General features: G+C 49.1%; 1 protein-coding gene across 5 annotated transcripts in view; it reads left to right on the forward strand.

Annotated features, from left to right (window-relative positions):
* The window catches only part of LOC115554614 (protein MTSS 1), a 61,436-nt gene extending 35,228 nt beyond the window's left edge, over positions 1 to 26,208 (forward strand). The window contains exons 4-16 of one of the 5 annotated variants that reach the window (XM_030371400.1): positions 2,203 to 2,287; positions 4,728 to 4,819; positions 5,722 to 5,796; positions 13,691 to 13,848; positions 14,065 to 14,172; positions 14,314 to 14,411; positions 16,806 to 17,109; positions 19,082 to 19,207; positions 19,789 to 20,058; positions 20,683 to 20,919; positions 21,409 to 21,568; positions 22,460 to 22,810; positions 23,937 to 26,208. In XM_030371400.1, coding sequence (XP_030227260.1) covers positions 2,203 to 2,287; positions 4,728 to 4,819; positions 5,722 to 5,796; positions 13,691 to 13,848; positions 14,065 to 14,172; positions 14,314 to 14,411; positions 16,806 to 17,109; positions 19,082 to 19,207; positions 19,789 to 20,058; positions 20,683 to 20,919; positions 21,409 to 21,568; positions 22,460 to 22,810; positions 23,937 to 24,511 — 2,639 coding nt within the window. In that variant the 3' untranslated portion in view covers positions 24,512 to 26,208. Of the gene's footprint in view, positions 1 to 2,202; positions 2,288 to 4,727; positions 4,820 to 5,721; positions 5,797 to 13,690; positions 13,849 to 14,064; positions 14,173 to 14,313; positions 14,412 to 16,802; positions 17,110 to 19,081; positions 19,208 to 19,788; positions 20,059 to 20,682; positions 20,920 to 21,408; positions 21,569 to 22,459; positions 22,811 to 23,936 lie in introns of all 5 variants that reach the window. The other 4 variants (XM_030371399.1, XM_030371402.1, XM_030371401.1 and 1 more) reach the window with 4 other exon arrangements.
* The last annotated feature ends 1,520 nt before the right edge of the window (positions 26,209 to 27,728 follow it).

The raw sequence follows: 27,728 nt of genomic DNA on the forward strand, positions 1-27,728 counted from the left end.
AGACAGCCTGACTGTCTCCCACTTACTACGACTACGGCCCCTATTTCTGCGCAAGGTCCCTTTCACCTACGATAGATCACATGACGTGTGTGTGTGTGTGATTCGACTTGACTGTGTGAAACCACTCCAACAGAGTATCCTATTCTGCTGTCAGCAGAGTGCTGGCACCATGCAGGGACACTCACATAGGACTGTCACTCACACACTGACACACACCCACACACACACACATGCAGGCTCTGTCACACATACACACACACACACGCAGGAATCTTGTCTTCGTACGGTCTAAGATTTCAACCTTACCTTCTGTACTCCTTTGATATTCTTTCCGACACATCAACACATAAGTATGCAAACACAACCCACACAATACCCCTGTGTGTCTTACTCACTCTCACACAAGCACACACAAGCACAGAAACACACACACCCCACACACACTGTCGTTATCCATTCAGACAGTGTTTGGGTCTCACAGAGAGCAAGTCCGTCAAATCAACAATAGACCTGTCAATCACTGTCATGTCTCCGCTGGGCTGCCTGGCCGGAGGCCTTCCCTGGCGTTTCGAGCGCATGTTTGACTTAATGACACCGGATCACTGAGGAGGCTCTCCTGCTGAATACTAGGTGGTGCACCAAGTCCCGGCGGCCATTGCTAGGCGGTCAGCAGCACTATACTGGACGCTGCTCTGGGCGTTTAGCTGTAGCAGAGCGGAGGGAAGATCTGAAATGGGCGGGAGGACTCCTTGTTTACTCTTTCATCAAGCAGATATTCTACAGAAGGGAAGCTCATTCACACAAGGGGATAAGCCTTCAGAAGGGGTTTATGGGGCGCCCTGTGGCTCAGATGGCTTGTGACCGGAAGGTTGCTGGTTCGATCCCCAGCGCCTCCAAGCTGAGTGTAGAGGTGTCCCTTAGCAAGGCATCTCAGCCTAACTGCTCCCGACGAGCTGGATGGCGCCTTGCATGGTTGACTCCGTCGTCGGTGTGTGAATGTGTGCATGAATGCGTGAGAGTTAGGCAATATTGTACAGCGCTTTGAATGGCCACTGGTTTGAAAGCGCTGTATAAATGCAGTTAATGTATTATATTAAGTTGTGTTTGTTATAGTAGTGCTTTGCTCGTGCTTGTTACAGATGACAGGTCGGATTTGTGATAATAACCCTACACTTCTACTAACATCGTGCTCTCGTTTGAGATGAGACCTTCAACAGTGGATTAGGGGTGGTGTATTCCAACAGTGGAACGAAAAGCTTCATGTGGTGAGCTCCAAAGTTCAATCGTTGTTCAAATACCCCGGTGACGCCATCCGACCCGTGTTTTCGTCCTGTTTGCTTTCCAGCCGGGGTTTATATTAGGTTAGTTAGTCCAAAATGAACTAATATTTACCATCGTTCCAAGAGCTCTGTTTATTATTGTTTAATTGTGCCCAGCTGCGGGTGACGTGAGCACGCGTGAGTCTCTGGGGGCCGTTGGGTCCAGATCCAGTAAATCTTCCTCGTAAAGCATTTTCACCCCTTCATCTCCGACCTTCCACCTCCACCCCCGCTCCTCTCCACTCCGCTGAGTTACTGAGTGATTGTTATTGGCTCCAAAGACGCAGAGGAATATTCCCAGAAGGCGACTAACCAAGAAAAGCTCTTCACTTCACAATGTCTTTCCCAACTGCTCCTCGTTGGCGCTTAAGTGTAACAGAGAAAGACATCTCATTCCCTCGCTCTCTCCGCGCTCCCTCCTTCTCCGTTTTGACACCGTGCCGTGGAATGTGAGCCACTGGCACTTGGAGCAGCCTCGCTATTCCTCTGAGCACGCATACGCCTCTAATAGCCTCAACGTGAATCCAAAAGGTATTCGGTAATGCCGATGACTTTAACCACGGCAATAACAGATACAGGGGTGGATGGAAAGTGTGTGTGTGTGTGTGTGTGTGTGTGTGTGTGTGTGTGTGTGTGTGTGTGTGTGTGTGTGTGTGTGTGTGTGTGTGTGTGTGTGTGTGTGTGTGTGTGTGTGTGTGTGTGTGTGGGGGTATGCGTGCAAATGTGTGTGTGATTGTGTGCTTGAATGCGAGTGTGTGTGCGTCTGACGCATAACTACGTTAGCGTTGTGCACTTGAATAAACCCACGATTTGTCGGCTGATTTAACGGATGGCTTGCGTGTTGGCTGTTCCTAACCGCTGGTTTGTGTTTCTGTGTTGCCAGGTGGGACCCGAGACATCGGCTCGGCCCTGACCAGGATGTGCATGAGGCACCGCGGCATTGAGACCAAACTCAAGCAGTTCTCAATGTAAGGACCTCCACCGTCATTCCTCATTCACCACCATGACGCTTTGTTTATGCAGGCGAAACGCCCGCACAAACTCTATCCTGTGTATTACACACATAGTCATACTTGCACGTACGGTACGTACCCACGCAGTTTTCTATGTAAGGAAGGAATTCATAATTTCAATTTTTTTTCCCCCCCATGTATTTTTTTTTATGCAGAACATATCTTCATGTACACATATCACTAACTCCTGCTCATGTTGACACTCGGCCTCATGTATGTACTTGTATGTATACATACGTGTTCTTCAATGTATTCATAGTGTACTACACCTTCCTACGATACATTCTACCTCCTCACCCTGCTCTATTTCTGGTACTCTATTTCTATAAGGCTCCCCAGATAGCACTGGTTGCACTCACACACACATACACACACACGCACACGTACACCACACACAAGCGTGTACATAAGTAACTAGTCATTAGCCATATGAACTCTGCTCGCCACACTTAAACTGCTACCTAGCTCATAATCTCTACTCGTTAAATGCTAACCTTGGAGGACAGCAGGCGAGCTAGTGGGTCTAGTCTGGCTGAGGCTCGGGGCTTTACACACACTCACACACTTCGATCACAACCTGCTCTGCTGGATTAAATAAATGATCATTATCACAGAAAAAAAACGGGACAATGGGTTGAAATATCACACGAACGACGCGCGACAAAAAAAAACTTTGATTTAACTTCCATAGATCTTACTATGACCTCTTCAATGTTCAGTGCACCTAGAATGCGCACCTAGAATGCACTGGGTCTTAAATGCGATCTAAACGGCACATGGGCCCTTTCAGATGCAGTTCTGATGATTTAGCACCCATGTGTGTGACGGCGAGGTGGTGGGCCGGGGGGGATGCACGTGGCTGTAAGTACCGCGCTACACTTAAGAGGCTTGATCAGAATGCTGGTCAGCCAGACGAACTGTCTCTTAACAAGCATTCCAACACTGTGGGACATTCCACACATCAGACAGACAGACAGACAGACAGACAGACAGACAGACAGACAGACAGACAGACAGACAGACAGACAGACAGACAGACAGACAGACAGACAGACAGACAGACAGACAGACTTTAATAAGCTCTCTCTCCTCCCCCCCTCTCTCATTCTATATCTTTGTATCGCCTCCTGTTCGTTCTGTCTGTCTGTCTCTCTCTCTCTCTGTCTCTCTCTCTGTCTCTGTCTCTGTCTCTCTCTCTCTCGGGGGGGCTCTGATTTCGGGTGGCATTTCAGTAGAAATTCCTTCGGCTCGTCATTGCAGAGCAGTATTGGAGGGGGCCTGGGTCCACACTCACACACTCTCTCTCTCCTTAGGGACATGTCTGTGGGTGGGACATTTCTAATTTTAGTATAGGTCTCTAGCCTGCAGCTGCCCAGATCACACACAGTCGCAGCCCTCCTGTGTCGCGCGTGTGTGTGTACAGTTGGTTCATGATTGACGGTCATCTCTTCAACAGCCCCCCACCCCCCAGCCCCCCCCCCCCCCTTCATGCCACAACTAAAGGCATAAAATATGTAATCGTTTCTTTCTGTGCACCTTTTTGTTTTCCTTGTCGGTCACCAATCTATCAGCCCTTCAGTGTTTCAGGACTTTTTTAATGTTTAACAAGACAACAGCCAGGCCCGGTCCACGCTATGCTGCTATTAGGGCAGGGCCATGTTGCCAAAATCAACTATCGATAATTTGGGCGAAATACCTCGATAAAGATATTGACGACAAATCCTTTGTGCTTTCACAAAATACGTTCACAATGAGAAATGTGGGTATAATGACCAACGGCGAATAATAATACAGTCTGGTGAGCTCGGAAAATGAAAACTCTTGACTGTAAAGCAGACTTTAAAACCAGAAAAGGCAACATGTATCCCTATATATCTATTCTCACGTCTCCAATCTGTTGAATATTGATATATTGTCCAGCCCTAGCTCCGTGGCTTCACTCCATTACCTTCAACTCTTCAACATTGACCCTGTCTGCAATTCAACTGACACCCTAAAAATGCAAACCATGCATGTGAGACCCTGTGTGGGGCAGTCCCACACACACAAATACACACTGGGACCAAGTGTGTGTGTGTGTGTGTTGGGGGGGCAGTCCCACACACACACACACACTGGGACCAAGTGTGTGTGTGTGTGTGGGGGGGGCAGTCCCACACACACACACACACACACACTGGGACCAAGTGTGTGTGTGTGTGTGTGGGGGGGGCAGTCCCACACACACAAACACACACTGTGACCAAGTGTGTGTGTGTGTGTGTGTGTGGGGCAGTCCCACACACACAAACACACACTGGGACCAAGTGTGTGTGTGTGTGTGAGTGTGTGTGTGTGTGTGTGACTGCATGGCCTTTAGCCGGGAGCTAACCCTGGTTCCCTGTGTCGTCCCCAGGACCTTTGCGGACTGCCTCATCAACCCGCTCCAGGAGCAGATGGAGGAGTGGAAGCGGGGCGTGGCCACGCTGGATAAGGACCACGCCAAAGGTACCGCCCCCAAACACCCAGGGAACCCCTGCACAGCGTACACGGAGCTCAACACAGGCTCTGGGGTTACACACAACTCCAGCTAGGCGTGTACATGCCACGTAGACAAACGTCATTTCACATCCTGTAACCTATGTATCTAGAGCATCTTTTCTCTGGTCTCTCACTTCTCAGACATTCACAATCCTTCTTGTATTCAAAGTCCATCTTTTATATAGTCATCGATCCACTTGCCTACATGTAGCCAATCAGAGAGCCCGGCGCATTTTGTTGTGACCACCCCCCCCCCCCCCCACACGCGTTAGATTAGATCCCTATTGGTCTGCGCTTAGCAACCTCCTGTCTAAAACAAATCCAATCCATAATCCAACGCTATGATTTCAAAACGGAGGAAACAGAGAAACGGTGTGAACGTATTTCGGACAGTGACTCATTCGTTGTCGGCGCAGGGTGTAAAAAAGTGGAGGCCGTTACGAAGTGCCTTCACCTTTTAACTCGCTAGGAGGTCAACCAACAAACTCCTCGGTGCCTCCGGCCTGCGCGTTCTCGTGCTGTTCTTGTGCATCGTCGAACTTAATAAAACATCCAGCTGCCGACAGTCATGGGTTTACTAACGTAAAACGAGGCTCACCGCTCTCCCATTGTACCGCTCATTACTCTACTTCTTTTGAACCCATTTCAACTTTTCTTTAATGTTACGCAACACTGACACCGTAAGACGGTGCTAACACATACTAGCAAGCTAGCGAGCTACTCCTGGCCTAAATGTAAAAAGGAAAACACTAGCATGCTTCTACTACACTATGCGTCGCTCGGCCTTTTAATGAAACGTGATTATTTTTTTTGAATGTGTTTGCCTCCATTAACCACTCTGAAACCCTACCACCCCCTCGATTCTCCAGAGTACAAGAGGGCTCGCAATGAGATCAAGAAGAAGTCTTCAGACACGCTGAAGCTGCAGAAGAAGGCGAAGAAAGGTGAGCGGAAACCCCCCCCCCCCCCCCCCCCCCGCCCTTCAGGTGTCGGCCTTTGACCCAGTGTCTCCCTCTGGGTCCGTCTGTCTGTCCACTCTTTCTGCTGCTGCTGCTATTGGTTGTGATGTGTGGTCACATGATGCGATACCGGAGTGGTTTGGGTCGGCTCTGCCAATCAGTACTGGTTGGCGACGATAATGCTTGCATACATCACACACGCTCGCGCACACGCATACACATTCTTTATTTCTCTTGTCTTTCCCATGTCGTTAATTTAGCTAGTGATTTATTTCCTCTGTTAATTGCAACCAGGGTGAAATCAAACACGCTACTAAACTATAATTATTTGTCTCTGTTCCCAAAGGCGGAGAAGTGATTGATTTGTGTCCCGGCAATTTCCTGTTTAAAATGAGTTGTGCAACTGTATACGACTCACATGTCGTATCTAGTATATTACTCTATAGCCTAAGAGCAGGGAGGGCGATCAAACTCTGTTGAGGGGGAGATAGAGGGAGGGAGAGGGAAAGACTTTGAGTGATTAAAATGGCGTATGTCTGTATGCTGTTCTGTCTGTTGCATATCAGTGTCCACACAGAACACGACTCAAACAAGCTGGACGTAAACGGGGAGCTTTTGGCGACATGGCAGTTGGACGCTCGCCCAGCGCTGCGCACAGCATCTTGAGCTGTCCTCTGAGTGACTGTAGGCATTGTTAGCCAGCCTCATGAAGAGAAAGCTAAGAGCGCTGTGAGAGTCATTTGTTTTCTTTTGGTATACTCTCTCTCCGCCGGCGCACCCTGCTCACTGTTCTAATAACCGCAGGATAATCTGACAGCCGTCTGGCTCGCTTAAATGTAAACAGATCCCGCTCGGAGCGGTACGGCGCCCCCGATAACAACTTATCGCATTCAAGAGTTCGCTGCGACTGCTTCGAGATTTCCCCACCAATTAGTTTTAAACGGGGCGCTGAGACCCTCTCAGGGGGGGGGGGGTGGCGTTTGATGCCCGGCTGCAACAGGCTGCCCCATGCCCTCTCCTTGGAGACCATTGAAGACAGCTGCTGCTCTGGATTACCCCACAATGCATGTCATTTGGCGAATTTGACCAGCATGCACCTGGGCTCGGCTACTTACTTGGGGTTTAACAGCGACCCCACCGGCCCTTAGTTATCGGCATCAATGGTAAATGTTAAGCCTGCATTTAAAGAGCGCTTTTCAAACCAGGGGCCACTCAAAGCGCTGTACACCCATTCATACACACATTCAAACGCCGTCGGGGGTGTCAACCACGCAAGGCGACAGCCAGCTCGTCGGGAGCAGTCGGGGTTAAGGCGGCTCGCTCAGGGACACCTCGACACCCGGCTTGGAGGAGCCGGGAATCGAACTAGCAGCCTTCCGGTCACCAGCCAACCCCGCTCTACCTCCCACGCCAACATGAATCCTTTCTTTACATCGAGGAACTGCTTATGGCCGGCCCGGCACAAGTCCAAACAGACGATGGGGTCTGAACAGCGTTGCCGTGACGCCCAGGCAGCGGACAAGCGCGGTGTCCAGGAGCTCCAAACATTGCCTTACTTGGTATCCGCTGCCGGCTGGGGGCTCCTTGTGCTGTTGGCGTTGCACTCGCACACAACCATTAACCTTGAGCGGGGAGGTAATAAAGTGAAACACCATAAATAGGAATTCTGGACGGCGTTCCCGCGCAACGTCTGGCTCATCAGGGTGTAATGGGAACCAGGGGAGGAGGAGGCGGAGGGGGAATGTTGTGCTGGATGTCGGTTTTGTGTTTTCCTTCGGGTTTGCAGCACAGCTCATAGCTCCGGTAGGTTCGGGCTGAAAGCGTCAAGAGAGCTCAGCCAACACACACCGCGTGGGAGCTGTTGACATAGGGCTTCTCTCGGCCCAATTAGTTGTTGGGTTTTGATAGTGCTGCTCACTGCTTCCCGGGCAGTTTTACTACCGGTGGTTAATCAGCCAAGGTCTTTTATCTTTTTAGATTTTTCTGCTTTATTATAAGTCAAACTGTGTCATATTAATCAACACTGTACTGTACAATATTTGGCAAAATACCGAATACCTATATTGATATTACTTGATCTTTTCTTAACCATAAGCGGGTGCAGGTTTCCAGAGCGGCTACTTTCCTACGTCGTGGGCCTGGTCTTTAGTTGTGTGCTTCCTCCATGATCTCTGTGCCCCCCCCCCCCCCCCACTGGGTGGGATGCACCGGTGTTACCTCCCCCCCCCCCGCTGCCCTGTGCTTTGCTTTATCTGTTGTATATCACACGCGCACACGCACACACATACATATACACACACACATACATATACACGCACACATACATATACATGCACACACACACATATACACACACACACACACACACTCACATATGCATGCACACACACAGACTGGTCATTAAGTAGGCAAAATATGCTGTGTTTTTTGTCTCACTCCCACGTGTGACTCAACTAATAGGCTCGTGGACCCGTTGACATCACACCAAGTTTATCTCGTCTGCAACACACACAGACACACACACAGACAGACTCACAAACACACAAACAAAAGCTTAGATACAGATACACACACACACACACACACACACACACACACACACACACACACACACACACACACACACACACACACACACACACACACACACATGCTTAGAGACACACGCTTAGACACACAAGCAAAAAACAAACTGACTACACAGATAGACAGACAGACACACAAACACACAAGAAACAAACACAAATACTTATGATGCATACAAATTTATACGGCTTATTTTTACGGACTAAACAACGGTTCAGGAATGAGGGAAAAGGTCTCTCTGGTACTTTATGCACCGTGAGTGTGCGGGCTGTGTGGGTGCAGAACCGGCGTGATCTGTTACCTCTGTGTTTACCAGTATCTGAAGGGCATCTCATGACCGTGTTTTTCTGGCTGGGCGCGAGGCAGAGAAAAAAAGAAAAAAGCGTTGCTGGAGAAAATGGAATCATTGGGTCACGTGAAAAGCCCTTGTAGTTGAGTGGTGTTAGCATCAACACGTGCGCCATGCATGTGTGTGAGAAAGTGATCCAGTTCAGCTTTCATCCTTTTGTGAGCCTGGAGGGCTCTACTTTTGATGACACGAAAAGTGTACGCAGCCAAAAGTTTGAAGAAATTAGAGTCAAACGCGTAAACAATAACGTGACCTACATTGAGTCCGTCTGTCTGTCTGTCTGCCGGTGTCTGGGTCTGTCTGTCTGTCTGTCTCGCTCTCGGCCCGTCTGTCTCGCTTTACCTTCTAATGCCGAGCATGTGACTCAAGTCCTGATAAGGATTTCCTTCTGTGCGTGTTCAGGGCTCGTTACACCGGCTGTGTGAACCCAGGGGCGACTGATAACAGAGACACTTGTTCTTCTCTCTCGTTCAGTAGCGCACAATCTGCAAACAGGAGCCCTGAACCGATGAGCAGCTGAAAGGATGTGTTCTCCGGGAGCACCCACGCACTCACACGCCCTCAATATTCCTCTCGGCTCCTTCTCATCCACCCATTAGAAAACCCTGGGACACCAGAGAGCCCTGACACAGCAAAACATGTTCACCCTTTGCTGAGCTAGAAGAAGACTAGAGTAAATCAAGTTAATAACGTTATAAGCAAGAGACATTTGATAAGAGGAGCCTCAGCAGTCATTACATAAGGAGGCTAATCTGACCAGGCTGGGACTGGTGTAAACACACACACACACACACACACACACACACACACACACACACACACACACACACACACACACACACACACACACACACACACACACACACACACACACACACACACACACACACACACACACACATCTCTGTATACGTCTCTATAACTCTCCATATGTAGACACTAAGTGTATTTATCTATAAGGCGGTCTATGCTAAGCAACAAATTAGCGCAGCCTTTTTTGGTGTTGTGGACCTCGCAAAGCCCTGTGCCGGGGAAGCTGTTTATTTACATAATAGTCGGCTGGAAACTTGGCTAGCATGTATCACTAGCGATTCATCACAGGACGCGCATCCCTGTAAACTGAGGCATCGTCCTGTAGCAACCTGCGGGAGAACCAGTCGACCGTTCCGAGTTGGATCTGGGTCCGTTCTTCTTCTTCACAGCGGCCATTTCTCCCGATAAGCTGATTTCCCTGGAGGGCCAGAGTTGGTTGAGACCTGTTAAAATAACTCTGGGTTTGCTCATTTGAACGCAGAGGGCCGGATTATGGTTTGCCTTTGCAAAAGCTTAGCCATAAAGCTCTCCAGCGAACGTTAAACTGCTACTCTGAGAGGAAATCCACTCTAAATGAGAGTGTGAGTGAGTGTGAGAGGCCCAGTTAGTGGTGGATTGTTTTCTTGGGAGATTGAGAGCATATTTTGCGATTTAGCCTTTGCCATTTTTGTCAATGTTCTTACCATTATAAATCGAGTGCTGATCTAGAAAAACATTTATTTTCAGGTGCAATTACCAGAAACAGCTGGTAATTGCATTGCATTGTATGGTTGCCTCCAGGCATTTTGTCAATATCAATCTGGAATGGAGGTGAGGAAGTGTGTGTGTGTGTATACTTTGGCCCTCCTTGCTCTCTTACTTTATACTTAATCTTCTCACACAATCTTAATCCGTCTCGCTCACTCTCTCTCTGTCTCTCTCACACACAACCGTGCCTTTATGTTCACCTACCAAAGCGACCTAGTATTGTTCCCACAGTAACTTAATCCCACAATCTGTTTGCATTGTTCCTAAAGAGCCACCTCTTTAATACTTAGTTTTTTGTTAGCAGCCTATATTGAGGGTCGTGTCAGGGTAGTGTCATTGAAACTAAAATCCGAAATGTTTCACTTATCTCACCTTGATGCCAAATGATTAAGTATTCACCTTTCAGTTTGTTGCATTCACTTCAGAAACCAGTGAGACTTATTAATGCACAAGCAATTAATTGATATCTCTGTCAAATATTTGTCAATGAACTGCCAACAAGGGTCAATGTAATATCGTAGAAACCAGTCTGAAGGCTTGGCTCCACTGACCCTATGAATCGATATCAGGGACTTTATTTATGAAACACGATTGATCCGAGACGTTTTAAAATCAGTGACAGTTGCAGGCGAGTTGAAATGCTGATCAATTTCATTGGATAGAATTGTTTATGAGCTCTATTTTCCACAAACGTATGCGGTTCTGTTGGGTATACTTCCTTTTTGAGTACACTGCAATACTTGAATGCAGCTTCTCAAAATGCCTTAAAACGCCATCCCTTATTGTGATCAGGGAGAGCAGTTGGTCCAGTGAGTCCACTTTCCAGCTCTGTCTGGCCTCAGCGTCCAATCAGAGCCTCGTTAGCGAGACACTGAACCGCTCGGTGGAAGAAAAGACATTCCCTGCTTTAGACCATGTTACACAACCCAGTTTTATTTTTAACTAGGTCCCTTGCTCGTTCTCATAAGGCCCCGGCTTTTCCCGAAAATCCCAAACAACGTAAATGTATACTTAGCAGCCGGAGGCTTAGAAATCAAATCCGCCTTTGGGTCTGATTGTGTTTGTAGATCTACAGAGAGGAACTCTGGTAGACGCTGCAATTTCCAATTCTCTGCTCTGCTTAGTCCCCCTGTCTACTCCCTTCTCATCCTGCCCACATTGATTTGTTGTTGTTGAAGACAAACTCACTTGTGACCTCCCTTGTAAACCGGCTGTCAACACATACAGCAGAATCACAGAATGAACCGTAGCCACAATCACAACCCTAATGTAGTATTGATCACAAACACTGATGTTATTCAGGTATATCTTTATTTCCACACTTATCTTAATCCGCCTCATCCGCGGACTGCCATTCACTGAAACATTTTTGCACTTGAGTCGAAATCAAACTCTAGAAACATGGGATGTTTTGATGAGAATACGCTTGTATTTTGAGGTTGAGGGTTGAATTCTTCCCCGCAGAAAAAAGGCCGCAAAATTCGCGTTGCAACGGATAGTTGACACGATTTAGTACTCACGATTTTCTCACTATTTCTCGCGTTTTCCTTAATCGGTAATGTGCCATGTGTAACGGGACCTTCGTGTGCCTAACCTCCCGGGTCTTTGGACCGAGTTGGAAACGCAGACCACTAGGAGCTGAGGAACCTTTAGTCCTTTGACTAAAGGGACCAAACGGTTTCGCTTGGTGGAGCTGCGATGTCGTTCCAACTCATTCCCGCGTGAATCCCAGCGAGATTCAAGAGGAAGAGACGTAGCAGAAAAGCCTAGCCTTGGCCTGAACCCCGGGGTTTGCAAACGAAGCGGTGGGAGAAGTGGAAAGCCGAGGCTGACCGCGCTAGACGGGCCGCGCCACAGATGGACGGCGGGCTGATTGCGCAGACAACATGATGGCGTTCCCTTCTGATGCAGTCATGTCGTTCTCTCCTGTTCCTTATGGAGACAGACAACATGATTGGCCCTTGGACGGAGACCGCGGCTGCGTCTGCTCCTCTGCAGCGGAGCGGGCCCCTTGGCAGCGGGCCCCTTGGCAGTGGGCCCCGGGTCAGAAACCTCAATGCGGGACGCCAGAGCCCTTTGTTTATCTCAAGACAACAGAGCCGACCAGTGGATTGGAGCTGTCTTTAACGGGCCATTCACTTTGTGTGTGTGTGTGTGTGTCTGTGTGTGTGTGTGTGTGTGTGTGTGTGTGTGTGTGTGTGTGTGTGTGTGTGTGTGTGTGTGTGTGGTCGGAAAAGTCCTTTAGTGTCTAGATATAGTTCATCCTGCGCCAGTCTTCCTGCCACCATAGAGGACTCAAGAGATACTGCCGCTACACACACACACACACACACACACACACACACACACACACACACACACACACACACACACACACACACACACACACACACACACACACACACACACACACACACACACACACACACACACACAGGACGTAATGACTAGACGACCTTGGCGTCTCGTCGTCTTCCTCATGCTCTCGAGGGTCACATGCTCGTGTCACACCGAGCTCAGATGTGCACACCTAGACCCTGAGGACACTCACACGCTTACACATGCACACACACACTCACACACATCCTGGGGCACACACACACATATTTGGACAAATACACACCAAACGCACACACACACAGTGGGGGGCACACACACACACCAAACGCACATACACACACACACAATGGGACACAAACACACTGGGGCATTTGCGCACACGCACACACACACACACACACACACACACACACACACACACACACACACACACACACACACACACACACACACACACACACACACACACACACACACACACACACACACTCACACTCTGGGTCACACAGAACCACAAAGAGAGGAGCCAGCCAAGCGTCCCCATGGCTGTGAGGTCATTGTCCTCGGTCCGGCTCCAACTTGCCTCTTCAGAACACGACTTTAACTTGAGGAGAGAAAGACCGTCGGGCTGACCGTGAAGGGGCCATCTTTCGTTGTCTATTTGGCCCAAAAATGGGTTGCAGTAAATTGACCTCATTGGAAAGCCTCTGTCAGGAGACAGACTCACTAAGTCAGGGACTGTTCGGGCCATTCTAATCGCTTTCAGCCAGTATGTCTTCTCATGTGTTAATTTAATGAGTAATTGCACAAATAGATTTTGTCCATCTTACTCTTGACGGATTGACTGACTCTCTGTCCTTCCCTCACTTTCTCCCTCTCAATCTTTATGTATGTATCTCTCCCTGTCTGTCTCCCTGTCTGTCTGTCTCCCTGTCTGTCTGTCTCCCTGTCTGTCTGTCTCCCTGTCCCTCTCTCTCTCTCTCTCTCTCTCTCTCTCTCTCTGTCTCTGTCTCTGTCTGTGTGTCTGTCTGTGTCTCTGTCCAGGCCGCGGTGACTTCCAGCCCCAGCTGGACAGCGCCATGCAGGATGTGAGCGATAAGTACATCCTGCTGGAGGAGACGGAGAAGCAGGCCCTGAGGAGGGCCCTGATCGAGGAGCGCCAGCGCTTCTGCTGCTTCGTGGCCATGCTGCGACCCGTGGTGGTGAGTGGGGCCCTATTAACACTGTACAAAGGTCTACCACACACAGACACCTTTCTCTCTCTGTTTGTGTGTGTGTGGGGGAGTTTAGGTTAAATCCTGAGTGTGGGTGTGTGTGAATATGTATCTGCTTCGATTTTATGATGCCATTTCTGATTAATCTAAAATCCCTCCTCATTGTGTGTGTGTGTGTGTGTGTGTGTGTGTGTGTGTCTGAAGGACGAGGAGATCTCCATGCTCGGAGAGGTCACTCACCTCCAGACCATCTCTGATGACCTCAAGGCCTTGACCTCTGACCCCCACACCCTCCCCCCGGCCAGCGAGCAGGTGAGAGGCCTCGAGTCCCGGCGGAGGTCATATGACTGTGACACATATGTCATGTCATCAACCCTACCGCCGTAAAGTAAAAGGTACTTTTAAAGCAACGGTGTGACGATGACATGTGACATAAATGTCTCTCCATTGCAGGTCATAATGGACCTGAAGGGCTCGGACTATCATTGGTCCTTCCAGACTCCGCCCTCTTCCCCAAATGCCACCATGTCAAGGAAGTCAAGCATGTGCAGGTAGGCCCCCCCCCCCCCCCCCCCCCCATCGCCAGATCCTCCCATCACACCCTATCAGAGACCACCGTAGGGTCGCCACCAGAATAAATCTCTGCCTGCCATTTTACATTTACATTTAGGGCATTTAGCAGACACTTTTATCCAAAATGACTTACAACGGTTCATACACACGTTCAAACACTGACGGCGGTCTCAGCCACGCAGGGCGACAGCCAGCCCGTCGGGAGCAGTCAGTGTGAGGCGTCTTGCTCAGGGACACCTCGACCCTCAGCTAGGAGGAGCCGGGGATCGAACTAGCGACCTTCCGGTTACAGATCCACCCGCTCTACCTTGTGAGCTAAGCCGGTCCCTTCTGCTTGACCAAATGGACAATGCTTGTACCGATCCATAGGCAATCTGAATGCTGCTGATCAGCCTGCAGCATCTTTACCAATCTTTACCCTACCAGGCACACCTGTGCTCACGGTAAAGCATCAGTCACGACACTGTTACTTCTTCCCGGTGTCTTATTGCTAATTTGACGACAATCAGAAATTGACCCGCCCGTTCAATGAGACAAATAGCGGAGCCAGTGCCCCATTCGAGCTCCTCGGTGCTAAGAATTTGTCACATCATAAAGAGCGCTGTTATGTTTGGCCTCCGAGGCACGGCTGGGACGCAGGCCTGTTGGGAACCAATAACTACCCCGGCAGCTGTCGTGTGAATTATGAGCTATGAACGTACGAGGTAAATGTATCTCGACACAGCGTCCTAAAGTGATGCAGTGGGTCTCGACTGTAAAGTAATCTGTAAACGACTTTCATTTACGGTACGATCGTTTGCAAGGTTTAGCAAATCCACACTCCTAAAGTATTGAAGTAGTTTGAATTTTAAAGTGGTTGACCTAACAGGGAGGTTATGAATAATGTCAGCAAGTGTTCCATGACATAGTAAAAACACTATTTATAAATGGATGAAGTCACTGTTGCTTTGCCTCTGGCCAATAGGGTTGGATGGAGAACTGCATGCTAAAGCCTTTCATCTTTATCGGCCTTGTATGTGTCTGCCCCCCGGTGGCCAATATGATTCAATGCGGTCCAAAAATACGTTATTGCTCCTGCATACCACTGTCTACTATTTGAATCGCAATATAAATTAACATGACAGGCTATACAAGTTATATTTGTGAATTACTTCTAGAGACTTTGACCCACATTGACCGAGGCTATACAGACCATTTGACGTGCACACAGAAACATTATGCAACATGGGCTGGTTTACCACATTCCAGACCATAATAACCCCTAGTAATGTGCAGGCTGATCATCCATCAATTTGTTTTGCTTTTCATCTGTCCTTGTTGTTTGAAATTGATTTCTTCATCGTGATTGTAATTGTAGTGTATGGAGGTAGATTTGTGTCTTTTAAGTGGTTCTAAAAACCTTTTACATTGCAAACAAAAATACTTATTCTGAAAGCAAAATCATTACTTGTAAGGTTCTAGCAGACCATCATATACCACTTGATTGTCTGTTAAAACCTGAAAAGCTCATTTTTTACTTAAGATGCAAAAAGGTTTTGCACTAAATTCCCTGCCATGTACTGGCATAGTAGTGAACACACAATAATTAACTAGTCATAGTAATTAATATCACATCTTTTTCACCTGTGAAAGCTAAACACAGTGCAGGTTTTAAGTGCTGGTATGCTTTCTGTGTCAGTGCCATTATTTCGTCTTGTCATGGTTTTATTTAATTTGATTGGGTTGGTCTCTGGGCCACTGCTTGCCGCTGCATCTTGGTGTGCTGTTTTAATTGTTTCCCCTCCCCCTCCCCCTTGTCACAACCCCCCCACCCGACCCATACACACACACACTCCTTCCTTAATCCTCTCATTGTCGTCTCCTGACAATTCACTCCCTGCTCCTCGTCTCCCCCCCCCCTTACAACACCCTCCTCCTCTCCTCCTCTTCCTCTCCCCCTCCCCACCCCTTTACACCACCCTTCTCTCCTCTTCTCCCTCTGCCCCCCCTCCTCCTCCCTCCTCCTCCTCCTCCTCCTCCCACCTCCCCCTCTCCTCCTCCCTCCCCCACCTCCTCCTCCTCCCACCTCCTCCTCCTCCCACCTCCCCCCCCCATCCTCCCCTCCCCCACCTCCCCTCCCCTCCCCATCCTCCCCTCCTCCACCTCCCCCTCTCCTCCTCCTCCTCCCACCTCCTCCCACCTCCCCCTCTCCTCCTCATCCCACCTCCCCTCCTCCGCCTCCCCCTCTCCTCCTCCTCCCACCTCCCCCTCTCCTCCTCCTCCTCCCACCTCCCCTCCTCCACCTCCCCTCCCCTCCTCCTCCTCCCCCTCTCCTCCTCCTCCTCCTCCCCCTCTCCTCCTCCTCCTCCCACCTCCTCTGCGCTTGGCAGTAGTAGTCTGAACAGCGTTAACAGTACTGACTCCAGGGGCTCCAGCAGCGGCTCTCACTCTCATTCTCCTTCCTCCTCCTCCTCCTCCTCTTCCTCCACCTCCTCCTCCCACAACCTGCTCCACAACAACCACCACACCAACAACAACCACCACCACCACCACCACCGCTACCGCAGCTCCACGCTGCCCCTTCAGGCCCCGCCCCGCCTCTCCAGCATCTCCTCCCACGACTCGGGCTTCACCTCCTCCTCCCACGACCAGTACGCCCCGTCCAAGTCACCCTCGCCCATGCTGGCCGAAGCCAAGGTAAGCCGCGGCGCCCGGTTGTGGGGTTGGGTTTGTTTCTGTGTGGACGGTGTCCTTGGTCTATAAATGGTGTTTTCTTCGCCGGTTGGTTTCTACAAAAACAGTTTTCTTAGTTGGTGCGATGAGCATGTGTCGCTTGGTTCTCTCAATGAGGTCGACAATGTGTAATTGTAATCTTGATGCTCTGCGATTGACCCTTTGATTTTCTTTACATTTACATTTACATTAAGGGCATTTAGCAGACCCTTTTATCCAAAGCAACTTACAATAAGTCGGAAGAAAGAGAACCAATATTCCTCGGTCGGTACAGTAACCTAACAATCGTTAGGTTAACACATACAACAAATATATCTAGGATAAGATGCTACTTAATGCTTCGCACTATTTTTTAGTGCAAGACATACAGATTTACAGATGTGATCTGGACTCTGATAGAGGTGCTCTGAAACTGTGCCGGTCGTGAAGGAGTCTCCGTGAAGATTTACAGAAAACAATCTAGTTTGTTTTCCCCAAAACCCCCCCACCCCCAGCCCCTTAAAAGAGAGCGTGGGACTCCATCCCGTTGTGATAAACTATCCAGTGCCTGGTTCCCACACACCGAAACGCTGGCACGGCCACGGAAAGGCCTGGCCTCCTGGACAGTAGTTAAAGAGCTCGGGATCCTAGTGAAGTCATTTCCCTGTTTTGATTATAGCGTAAACGTAAGAGGAAATGAGCCTTTGCGCCGTGGCTCCACCGGCGTCCCAGTGAGATCCAGGTCAAGTCAAACCGCGTCATTTAGGAGTCAGTCACCGTGACAGTCCTGCGGTCCGCCTCAGCCTTCCAGAGGACTCCAAAACCACCCCGTCCTCTGGAAGGCTGAGGCCGCCCGCCGGATCTATGGCAGTCAGAAATGAGACGTCTTCAGCCGCACACCAATCAGGACGGCTCATCGGACGATCGCGGTCGCATTCCGCCTGTCAGCCGGCACTCATTAGCAATCACCTCTGACTGCCCCGGCCTCTCAGTGTGTGTGGAGGGGGGGGGGGGGGGGGGGGGGGGGGGGGGGGGGGGCGGCACGGCTGCACTCCGAGCTGTGGTTCATGGCCCCCGAGTGCCAAGTCTCTGCAGGCACTCACCAGCCAAGCGGGGCAGATGTTTTACTGACACCGCCGGGGTATAGAAATATGCTCTGATGCCCCCACGCTAATGGGTTTGAGGTGGAAGGAGGAGGGCTTGGCCCCTGCCATGCGGGGCCAACCTCCTGCTCACTGGCTGCGTGACGGCCGGGGAAAGACCCTGGGAATGTGCCCGCCAAGCTGCCCCGACGCTCAGCGCAGTTATAGCCGCTGAGGTTTGCACCGGGGCCAGAAACAACCGGGGCCCTCCTCCTCCTTGGGTTTGTAGGCCAAGGAAAGCACTGCCAAGAGCCCAGAGAACCCCCCCCCCCTCAGAGGGGAGAGCAAGGCACACCGCGCAGGCGTCTGATGGAGTGCTGCATGGAGGTGTATCTCTCCCTAAAATCGGAGGCTGATTTTTTTTTTGCCCACGCCTCCTCTGGGAGCTGCTCAAACTCGTAGCCGACCACTCGTCTTTGTTTTGCCCCCCCCCCCCCGCTTTTCTCTCTGCTGTGTCGTTCTCCCTCGGCGGGGCTTGAGTTGACACTGCTGCGACAGACAGTGAGAAGCTGCTTCCTCTGCTCCTCCTTCTAACAACTGGCTCCTGTCCGTGTTATTAACCCCCCCTCCCACCTCTCTCTCTTTCTCTCTACCCCCCCCCCCCCCCCCCCCCCCCCCATCGCCCCCACTTTATCACCTCTCTCGCTATCGTCACTCCCCATTCCCACTTTCTCTTGCTCTCTCTCTCTCTCTCTCTCTCTCTCCCCCTCTCCCCCCTTCCTCTCACTCCCTCCCTGACTCTTGCTCCCTCTCTCTCTCCCTCCCTCCCTCCCTGGCTCCTGCTCGCTCTGCCCCCCCCCCCCACCCCTCTCCAGTCCTGTCCCTGTTCCAGCTCCTCTGAGGCGTCTGAGGCCCCTCTGCCTCATGGCGACTGCGGCGGCTCTCCGTCCTCTGCTACTGCTTCTGCCCACGCTGCCGTGCCTCCGCACACTCCCGACAAGGTGACACATCCCCCCCCCCCCCCCCCCCCCCACCCGCACTCTGACGATCCCCTCCCCCCCACACCTCCTGTTTAACCCCCCCCCCCCCCACACTCGCCGGCTCGCTGTGTAACCATCCCTCTGGGTTACGGCCTCGCTTCTTCCTTTCAAAGTAAGAGCGTGGCGTCGGTGCTCTCTCTCACTGTCCGTGTGAAGAGAGCGGAGCTTCAGGGGGGTTCACAGGGTTTTGCTCTCCGTTCAGGTCATTCATTCATGTTTTGGTCATTATTTTGTTTGTTTGTTGTCTGTGGTTGTTGTGTTTATTATTCAGAGAAAGGGGAAATTCAGATGGATTCCTTATTCGTTATATGATTTGAATTTTGTCATCCGAAAAAATTCTTTAATTATTATTTTGCGCCATTACATTACATATGTGTTTTTTTTGTATCCTCGTTGTTCCTTCATTTCATTAACTTTCATTTCCCATTTTGTTTTTTCCTTTGCGTCCTGAACGCTCCTTATACCCTCATCCTCCTCCCACCCCACCCCCCCCCCCCCCCCCCCGACACACACACACCACACACACCACCACCCCCTTCCAGCTGACCAACGGATTCGACCACTACGCCCCGGGGGCCGCAGACTCCCCCTACCTGGCCGGCAGGACGGGGAGTCTGGGCTCCTCCAGCGGGGCCTTCCCCCTCCTGCCCCCCTCCCCGTCCACCTCCTCCACCTCCTCCGCCTCCTCCTCCACCACCACCTGCCCCTCACGGTCGTGGCTGCGGCCCACCTCGGCCCTGCTCCCAGACTTCCCCAGCTATTGCACCCTGAGCTCCAGCATGCTGCCGTCTTCCAGGGTGCCCAGCTGGAAGGTCGGTCCGCCACGTCCTCCCCGTCCACCCTTATGTTCCAGGGGCTTCCCCCCCCCGGGGCCTAAGCCTGTTACCGTTAACGACAGCTGTACTGCAGCGGTATTGAGAGCTTAGTTAAAAGAGAAGCCGGATGCTCAGGTCTGAAGGCTGCTAGCTAGTTTTCACTCCGCAGTCATTTACACCAATCAGAAACAGCGATAGCAAAACCTCTAGATCAGTGGATCTCAGTCTTTTCCTACTAGTGTACCCCCTCCAAGATATTTTTTCAGCTGAGTACCCCCTTCACCGGTATCAAAAGATTTTTTGAGAAAATAAAAAAAATGAACATAAATAATATGTGCGGTCAATTTGGCAGTGTACATAGGCCTCTGCTTCATGTAACTGTGGGCTAATTCCTCCACAAAAGAAGCACAACGCCAGGGAGCTACTGAAACTAACAAAGTGTTTCTGGATGCGCTTTTCTTTTACACGGATTCTCCTTGTTTTTAGATTTACGTTTAGGCCAAAAGTACCCCTTGGGGTACGCGTACCCCCATTTGAGTACCACTGCTCTAGTGTAGCCCGGAAACAGAAGGGCCCGCCAGCAGCAGGAGAGTCTACTAATCTGTGTGTGTGTGTGTGCAGGACTGGGCCAAGCCGGGCCCCTACGACCAGCCCATGGTCAACACGCTGCGGCGGAGGAAGGACAAGGACCACCCCCTGGGGCCGGTCGACCCCAACGCCGAGGGCCAGCGGACCAGCGCGCCGGCCACGCCCGTTTCGGCCCCGCCCACCTCAGCGCCCGCGGTCGGCATGGCGCCCGGCTACCCCCTGGACGCAGCGGAGGAGCTGGGCTGCGGGCCCCTGGGCTCCTGTCCTCAGGTGGGCGGATAGAGCAGGGCTATTCTAGGACAGATTCAGTTGGGCCAGACATTTTTTCAGCAGCAAGTAATGACACACAAAATAATATATTGGAAAACTTTTATTAATTATCGGAAAGTACATCTTTGGTAAAAATCGGACCTAGGTGCAATAGTGTTTTTAGGGGATAACCTTTTAAGAACCAAAGTTAGTTAACATTAGTATTTGTTGATTCTCAACCTCATCAGCCGCTTGTTGAGTTGAGTTGATTCGAGCAAAGCAACATTTAGGCGTATGCTGATATGATTCAGCCATTGATTGGGTCATACACGTGCAAAATAATTCTTCATCTACTGTCATTGTCTAGTGTCACTAAATCGTACACACTGTATCTTTCAACGGTACGCCAATTCCACCGCTAAATCGTCCGTATAATAGTGGCACTGTATCCTGAGGCCAGTGCAGATTCCCGTCAACGGTGTGTAACGCGTGTCTCCCTGCATCCTCCAGGCGGGGGCGCTAGAGGCCCACGACGAGCTGGCCCTGGCCCTGTCCCGAGGCCTCCAGCTGGACGCCCAGAGGTCCAGCAGGGACTCCATGCAGTGCTCCAGTGGGTACAGCACCCAGTCCACCACACCCTGCTGCTCAGAGGACACCATCCCCTCGCAAGGTAGTCGCACGCACGCACACACGCAAACACACACACACACCACCTTGAGTGAATTGGAGAATGTTACTAACGTAACCGATCCTGGGCCTGATTCCCACACTGGAACCCTGGCTCCGACAAAGGCGGGCTTCATGTCAATAGGTCATGATTAAGCCAAAGCACCATGCTATCCATCGTCATGTTTGACGCCAAGCACTAGACACGTGAGGTCCTCCTGAGTCCGTACAGTCTGTACTGAGCCCCAAGAGGTTCAGCCTGTGCGGCTCTCGGCTCCGTGTGCATCACAAGCTGTGTTCGAAATCGTTCCCTATAAGCTCGTTCCCTATTACCTATATAGTGTACATGATTTAGTGCACTATATAGGGAATAGGGAACGAGAATTCGGACACTACGCTGAACATTTCTAAACGTCATTTGCGTCAGTAAATGCGCCGGGTATTTGTGTGACGCAGACAGATGCGCCCACATCATGTAAACATACCAGGCACTCACGAGGAAAGCTGGAGGTTGTATTGATGTTGAATGTTACATTTCCTTGTTCAAGTATTTTTTTAATTAATTTTGAATGTTAAATATTCTATGTTAAATCCCAAATAAATTGTTGACATTTCTATACGAAAGCCGGAGACTCCATCATTTAATGTATTAGTTTTCGCGTTTATTCAGCTTCTTCTTCTCCTCCGGAAAAACACGACCGCATTGCATTGTGGTATACGGGTAGGGAACATCGTATGTTTTAAAGTCCACTTTATAGTGCCCTATATAGTGGACCACTGAGAATTCGAACACCCTACAAAATGGCGTGCACCCTATTTAGTGCACTACGTCCATGATAGGGAACGATTTCGAACACAGCTCCTGACGCCTCTCGTTAATGCGCCCCACCCGCAGTGTCCGACTACGACTACTTCTCCATGGCCGGCGACCAGGAGCCGGAGGCCCAGCAGCAGCCGGACTTCGACAAGTCCTCCACCATTCCCCGCAACAGCGAGATCAGCCAGTCCTACCGCCGCATGTTCCAGGCCAAGAGGCCCGCCTCCACGGCCGGCCTGCCCAGCACGCAGGCCCCCTACCCCGCCGGACAGCCCATGTACCCCGGGGGGCCCTACCCCGCCGCGGCCGGGCTGCCCAGCCCCCAGGCCCCCTACCCCTCCGGACAGCCCATGTACCCCGGTGGGCCCTACCCCTCCACGCCAGTCCACAGCACCGCCGCCGCCGGGGGCTACCCCCCCACTCCGACAGGTGACTTCCTCTCTGACGTCGTTTCGCTTTAACATGCGTAGATCAGTGAGGTCGTATAACTGTTGATTCGCAGGGTCATTAAGGCACTCCTGGGAACTTGGTGGACATATTGTTGAGACTAAAGCAGTGGTTTCTAAGACTTCAATGAAAATAACTGCACCGTTTTCAGTGATTTGCGTTTCAGTTATAAAACATGAATGCAGTCACGATGTAAAGTCCACACGCTCATTTACATGGAAGGTTTGCGACGAAAACATAAACTCGTAAAGATATAAACATTTGCCTTACTTCATAACGGACTAAACGGGACGACCGTATTCCGCAACGTGCCCCTAGTCCATCGTAACCTTATCAGAGCAAGCAGAAGAAGCGGGAAACTAGGGATCGACGATACAGATTTCTTAGGGCCGATACCGATTTTATTTTCATCAGCCTTCGCCAATAACCGATACGCCGATACCGATATTCTTGAGCCGATATTTGGAGCCGATAATACCCTGGAAATTCTCGAGATCTCGCAAGAGCACAATTTGAATTTGCTCAGCGAGTCCCTCTGGGTACGAGCAATATACTCTTGTATATTCTTGGCCTCCCCTGGCCCAGAACATTAATCAATCACATCGATGTATCAATATAGGAGGGCCAAAAGCGTTGTTGTTTTACCGTTTTTCTATTGGTTTGCTCCACTGGTCTGGATACGTCACCCCTTGTATTCTTCTGATTGGTCATAGTGTTTATCCAATGTGTGTTATCCAATGATATTTTCAAACGCATGCTTGGTGCCGCCCCTCGAGTTGGGCCATTTTCATTACGCGTTGCCAGACCCTACAGCTTCTAGATGTGGGTCTGGATTTCCAGGCTAAGCCTCCCTCAATTTACATCCTCAAAATGACACAATGATGATAACAAATGTTACAATGTGTCAATTAAAAAAAAATGAACATTTATTGAACTGTCTGTAAATCACGTAAAAAAAAATATATATATATATATATATATCGGCCGATACGATACACGTGAAAAACGCAAATATCGGTCTATCACTTCAGGAAACGGCTGTATTACTTTTGCGTGGTTCTTACCTTGATGTTCTTACCTCTGCGTTTGGTTCCCTGTCGTACCCCAGCCTCCTGCTACTCCAGCCAGGGGTACTCCGGCCCCTCCTCCTACGGCGGCTCGTACTCGGCGAGCCAGGGCCCGCAGATCATCACGCCGGGGACCGCCACCATCCGCCGCACGCCCTCCACCAAGCCGGCCGTGCGGCGCTGCGGCTCTGTCCCCGGCACGGGGCCCATCCACATCCGGACCCCCATGGTCCCCGCGCTGATCCCCACCGTGCCCGACCTGCCCCGCCTCAGCCCCGGCAGGGGCGGCGGGGAGGAGGCGGCGGCGGCGGCGGCGGCGCAGGCGAGCGGAGAGCGAGGGGAGGAGAGCTCTCTGTCCCCCCCGGGCCGGGGCCGGGAGGGGCTGCCCGTGGCCTGCTGGAGCGGCCAGGCCGCCACCAACCCCCCGTCCTACGTCAGCCTGGGCTCCCCGCCCCCCGGAGGGCGGCCCGGCGAAGGCGCCCGGGAGGAGTGGGATGGGGAGGAGCTGATGGAGGGAGGGGCGGAGGAGGGGGGCAGCATGCTGGCGGCCATCCGCAAGGGGGTTAAGCTGAAGAGGACCCCCACCGACGACCGCTCGGCGCCGCGCATGGCGTGATCAGTTGCCCATCACGGCGACGGCGAGGGAAGAATATATGTTATATATATATATATAACCATGATGTGACGGTCGAGAAGATACGTCCACGCCAACACCGTTCCGCCGTAACTACGGTGGTTCTGAAAACGGAGAGGATTGAAACGTACACTAGAGTATAAAAGGGCTTCCAGAGGCTTCCACGCGGTACACCTAGCCTTTCTTTTGCGCCACCTAGCATGTTCCGCTATAGCTGGCAGCCAGAGTGCCAGAGTGTTCGCTATCAGGTATTGTCGTTTAGAATACGATGCTTTGAAACTGTTCCAAGTGTCTAGTCAAGTATTTTGTCACGCTTGTTTCAGGCTGAATGTGGATTCGTCCTCAGCCGACCTCATTGAAGGGGTACATTCAGGGGCATCTTGACTCTGGTCGCGTTAACCAGGGATAACTGACTGCTGGTCATCAGCTGTATGGCATCCCCGTTGGATAATACTCAACGCCGGTTTCAGTCTGAACACCTGTAGACGTGCTGAACCAGTAGACAGTTTGAATAGCTCTTCCCTACGAGACCTACCAACCCTGAACATCTGTAAGCGGCAATGACAGAAAAAGGACGACACATGTTGAACGTTGTTTGGTGTGAATGCAATCGATTCAGTAAGAACGAACGCCGGATGGATGTGCAGCCTCAGCCAATGCCTCGTCGGTCTACATGTTGAGTTTAGCTGCATTATTGTCTCCAAATGTCATTTATAGGGCCTTTTGTTTTTCCCATGTACTTTTTTCATAATGCCAAATTGTCTTTGTTTGGAAATAGTAAAGTCACTATAACAAGTGACTTCATACACTGTGGTTCTTGTTAGTTTGCTGTTGTTCCACTCTACAGCAGTCACATTAGTTTTGTGAACTGCCCTTTATGCTTTCTCTATATAACCCCACTGGTTATGAAGCTATAAAGGAAAATGAATCTAGATTGTGTACATTTCCAAATAAAAATAGCCTTTTGCCGATACAAAATATATATTATCTTTGATTTATAAATGTAATTAAAACCAGATAGGACGTTTAAGATTGATATTGTGCTTGGCATGTTAATGTTGCGACGTGTTGAAATGTTAATCTGAGTTATATTCTGCAAAAAAATACTATCATATGTTTATGCTATCCAATATGTTGAACATGTCCATCATATGTAAACCATTGTTGCTTTTTGTTTGTCGTTGGCATTGTGTTTTCGTTTCATTGCCGTTTTATTTGCTCTCAACTTCAATCTAGATTCAAGGGCTGTTGATTAAAGTAATTGATCGTACTTTCTTAATAACAAAATTGTTCTTTGGAGACCTAATACCTTCATTGAACTGCCGCATTAAATTAGAGCAGGTAAAAAAAGCTGTTGCAACGAGGAATAGGTTTTGTTTTGTTTTTTGCTCCGTTTAGTGTTCATGTTCTTTGTATTATTGGAGCACTATAAGACCATGCAGATCTATAACTAATGTAAAAAAGTGTAAATATTACTTAAAAAAATCATCAGTAAATAAGATTCGGTCAATAGTCCATGACCTCACACAATGTTTTTGTTTTATTTATTTACCCCACATCCCCCTCACTCTTAAGCTACTCTCTTCTCCGCTCTCTCCTGTATTTTGGTTTCTGTTATCTGTATACTCTTCGGAAGAACAGAAAGAAGTGCATTGCAAAATATATTATAGTCCAAAGTGTCCCAACATCTGTCTCCTATATCTCTGAACTGATGAGAAATATCTTCTGTTTCAGGAGGTTTTTTTTTGTTTACATGCAAAGCAGGACCACACAACTTTACTGACAAAGTTCTACCATAAGGTAGTGCAGGTACATCGTCCAACGGCTATGAAATCGCCTAATTTTCCATGGTTAGCTCTATGGGATGAAATTTGCATGATCTCAAATTATCTTCTGTCTGATTTTACTAATTGTTCTTTCTAGCAGATGCGAGGGAACCACTTTGCCACTAGGGGGCAGTAGTGATATATGCAACTGATTGGTTTCGTTAATAGCTTTAGCACTCTTTAATTGGCATGGTACTGTGCTATCGAAATTAATTATGAATTGCTTGACCTTAAATCTTCCCGGCATCCAACATTTCAGTTTTATATGTTCATGATGCACGTAGCATACGAGTTGAGGGTTTGGTTTTCTGTTCATTCTTTGTTTTCACATTGAAGTTTGTCTCACCGTTATGTTTTCTACTTGTTTTATGTAAATCAGTAGCCGACAGGGTCCCCCAAAATATACGGCACTATAATTAAATTGATATTTAAGTTTAAGACTGCTATAATTAGATTGTTATAATTCATATTGTACATTTTAGTTTCTATAGTGCATCTGATGGAGGTGCATATTCACAGGGGTGCCAATATCCCAAATGCACAATCATGAGAATTTAGCATGTTCCCAAATTGCGCTGTTCGATTAAATTGTGTGAATACAAAAAACAAAGCTAAATCTGATATAGAAGCACATACCATATATATATATATATATATATATATATATATATATATATATATATATATATATATATATATATATATAGATATAGATATATATGTGTATGTGTATGTGTATATATATATATATATAGATATAGATATAGATATATATAGATATATATAGATATATATATATATATATATATATATATATATATGTATAGATATATATGTATAGATATATATGTATAGATATAAATGTATATGTATATATTGATGTATACGTGTATATGTGTATATTTATGTTTATATGTGTGTATGTATGTATGTGTATATATGTATATGTGTATACGTATATATGTACACACTTTCAGAATTGCCAAATGACAGTATAACCAAGGAATACAAAGCCTATAGTTTATGCAAGTTTATCAGTAAAGCCGATTTCTAGTTGGCCAATGGTAGTTTATATAGAACAGTTGGACTCTTTCGCTCTATTTCTTCGTCAAGTTCCAAGGGATACGATGCGATGTGTTTTGATGAGTTTAGTTTTTTGTTTAATGACTGCTTAAATGATATAATTAAAAAAAACAATGTGTTCACTCAGACTTTTTCATAAATCAAACGCAGCCATCGACATCAACCGCTTGCCAGACAGATCTCCACGTACCCACCCAATGTGACCTTTATTTAATATATTAATGATTCGAATGCAGGTATTCTTTTGTGCCTTAATTTATTTTTGAGGCACTTATAACTAATATTGAAGA

The sequence above is a fragment of the Gadus morhua genome, chromosome 11 (genome assembly GCF_902167405.1).
Source record: "Gadus morhua chromosome 11, gadMor3.0, whole genome shotgun sequence".
Classification (NCBI taxonomy): Eukaryota; Metazoa; Chordata; class Actinopteri; order Gadiformes; family Gadidae; genus Gadus; species Gadus morhua.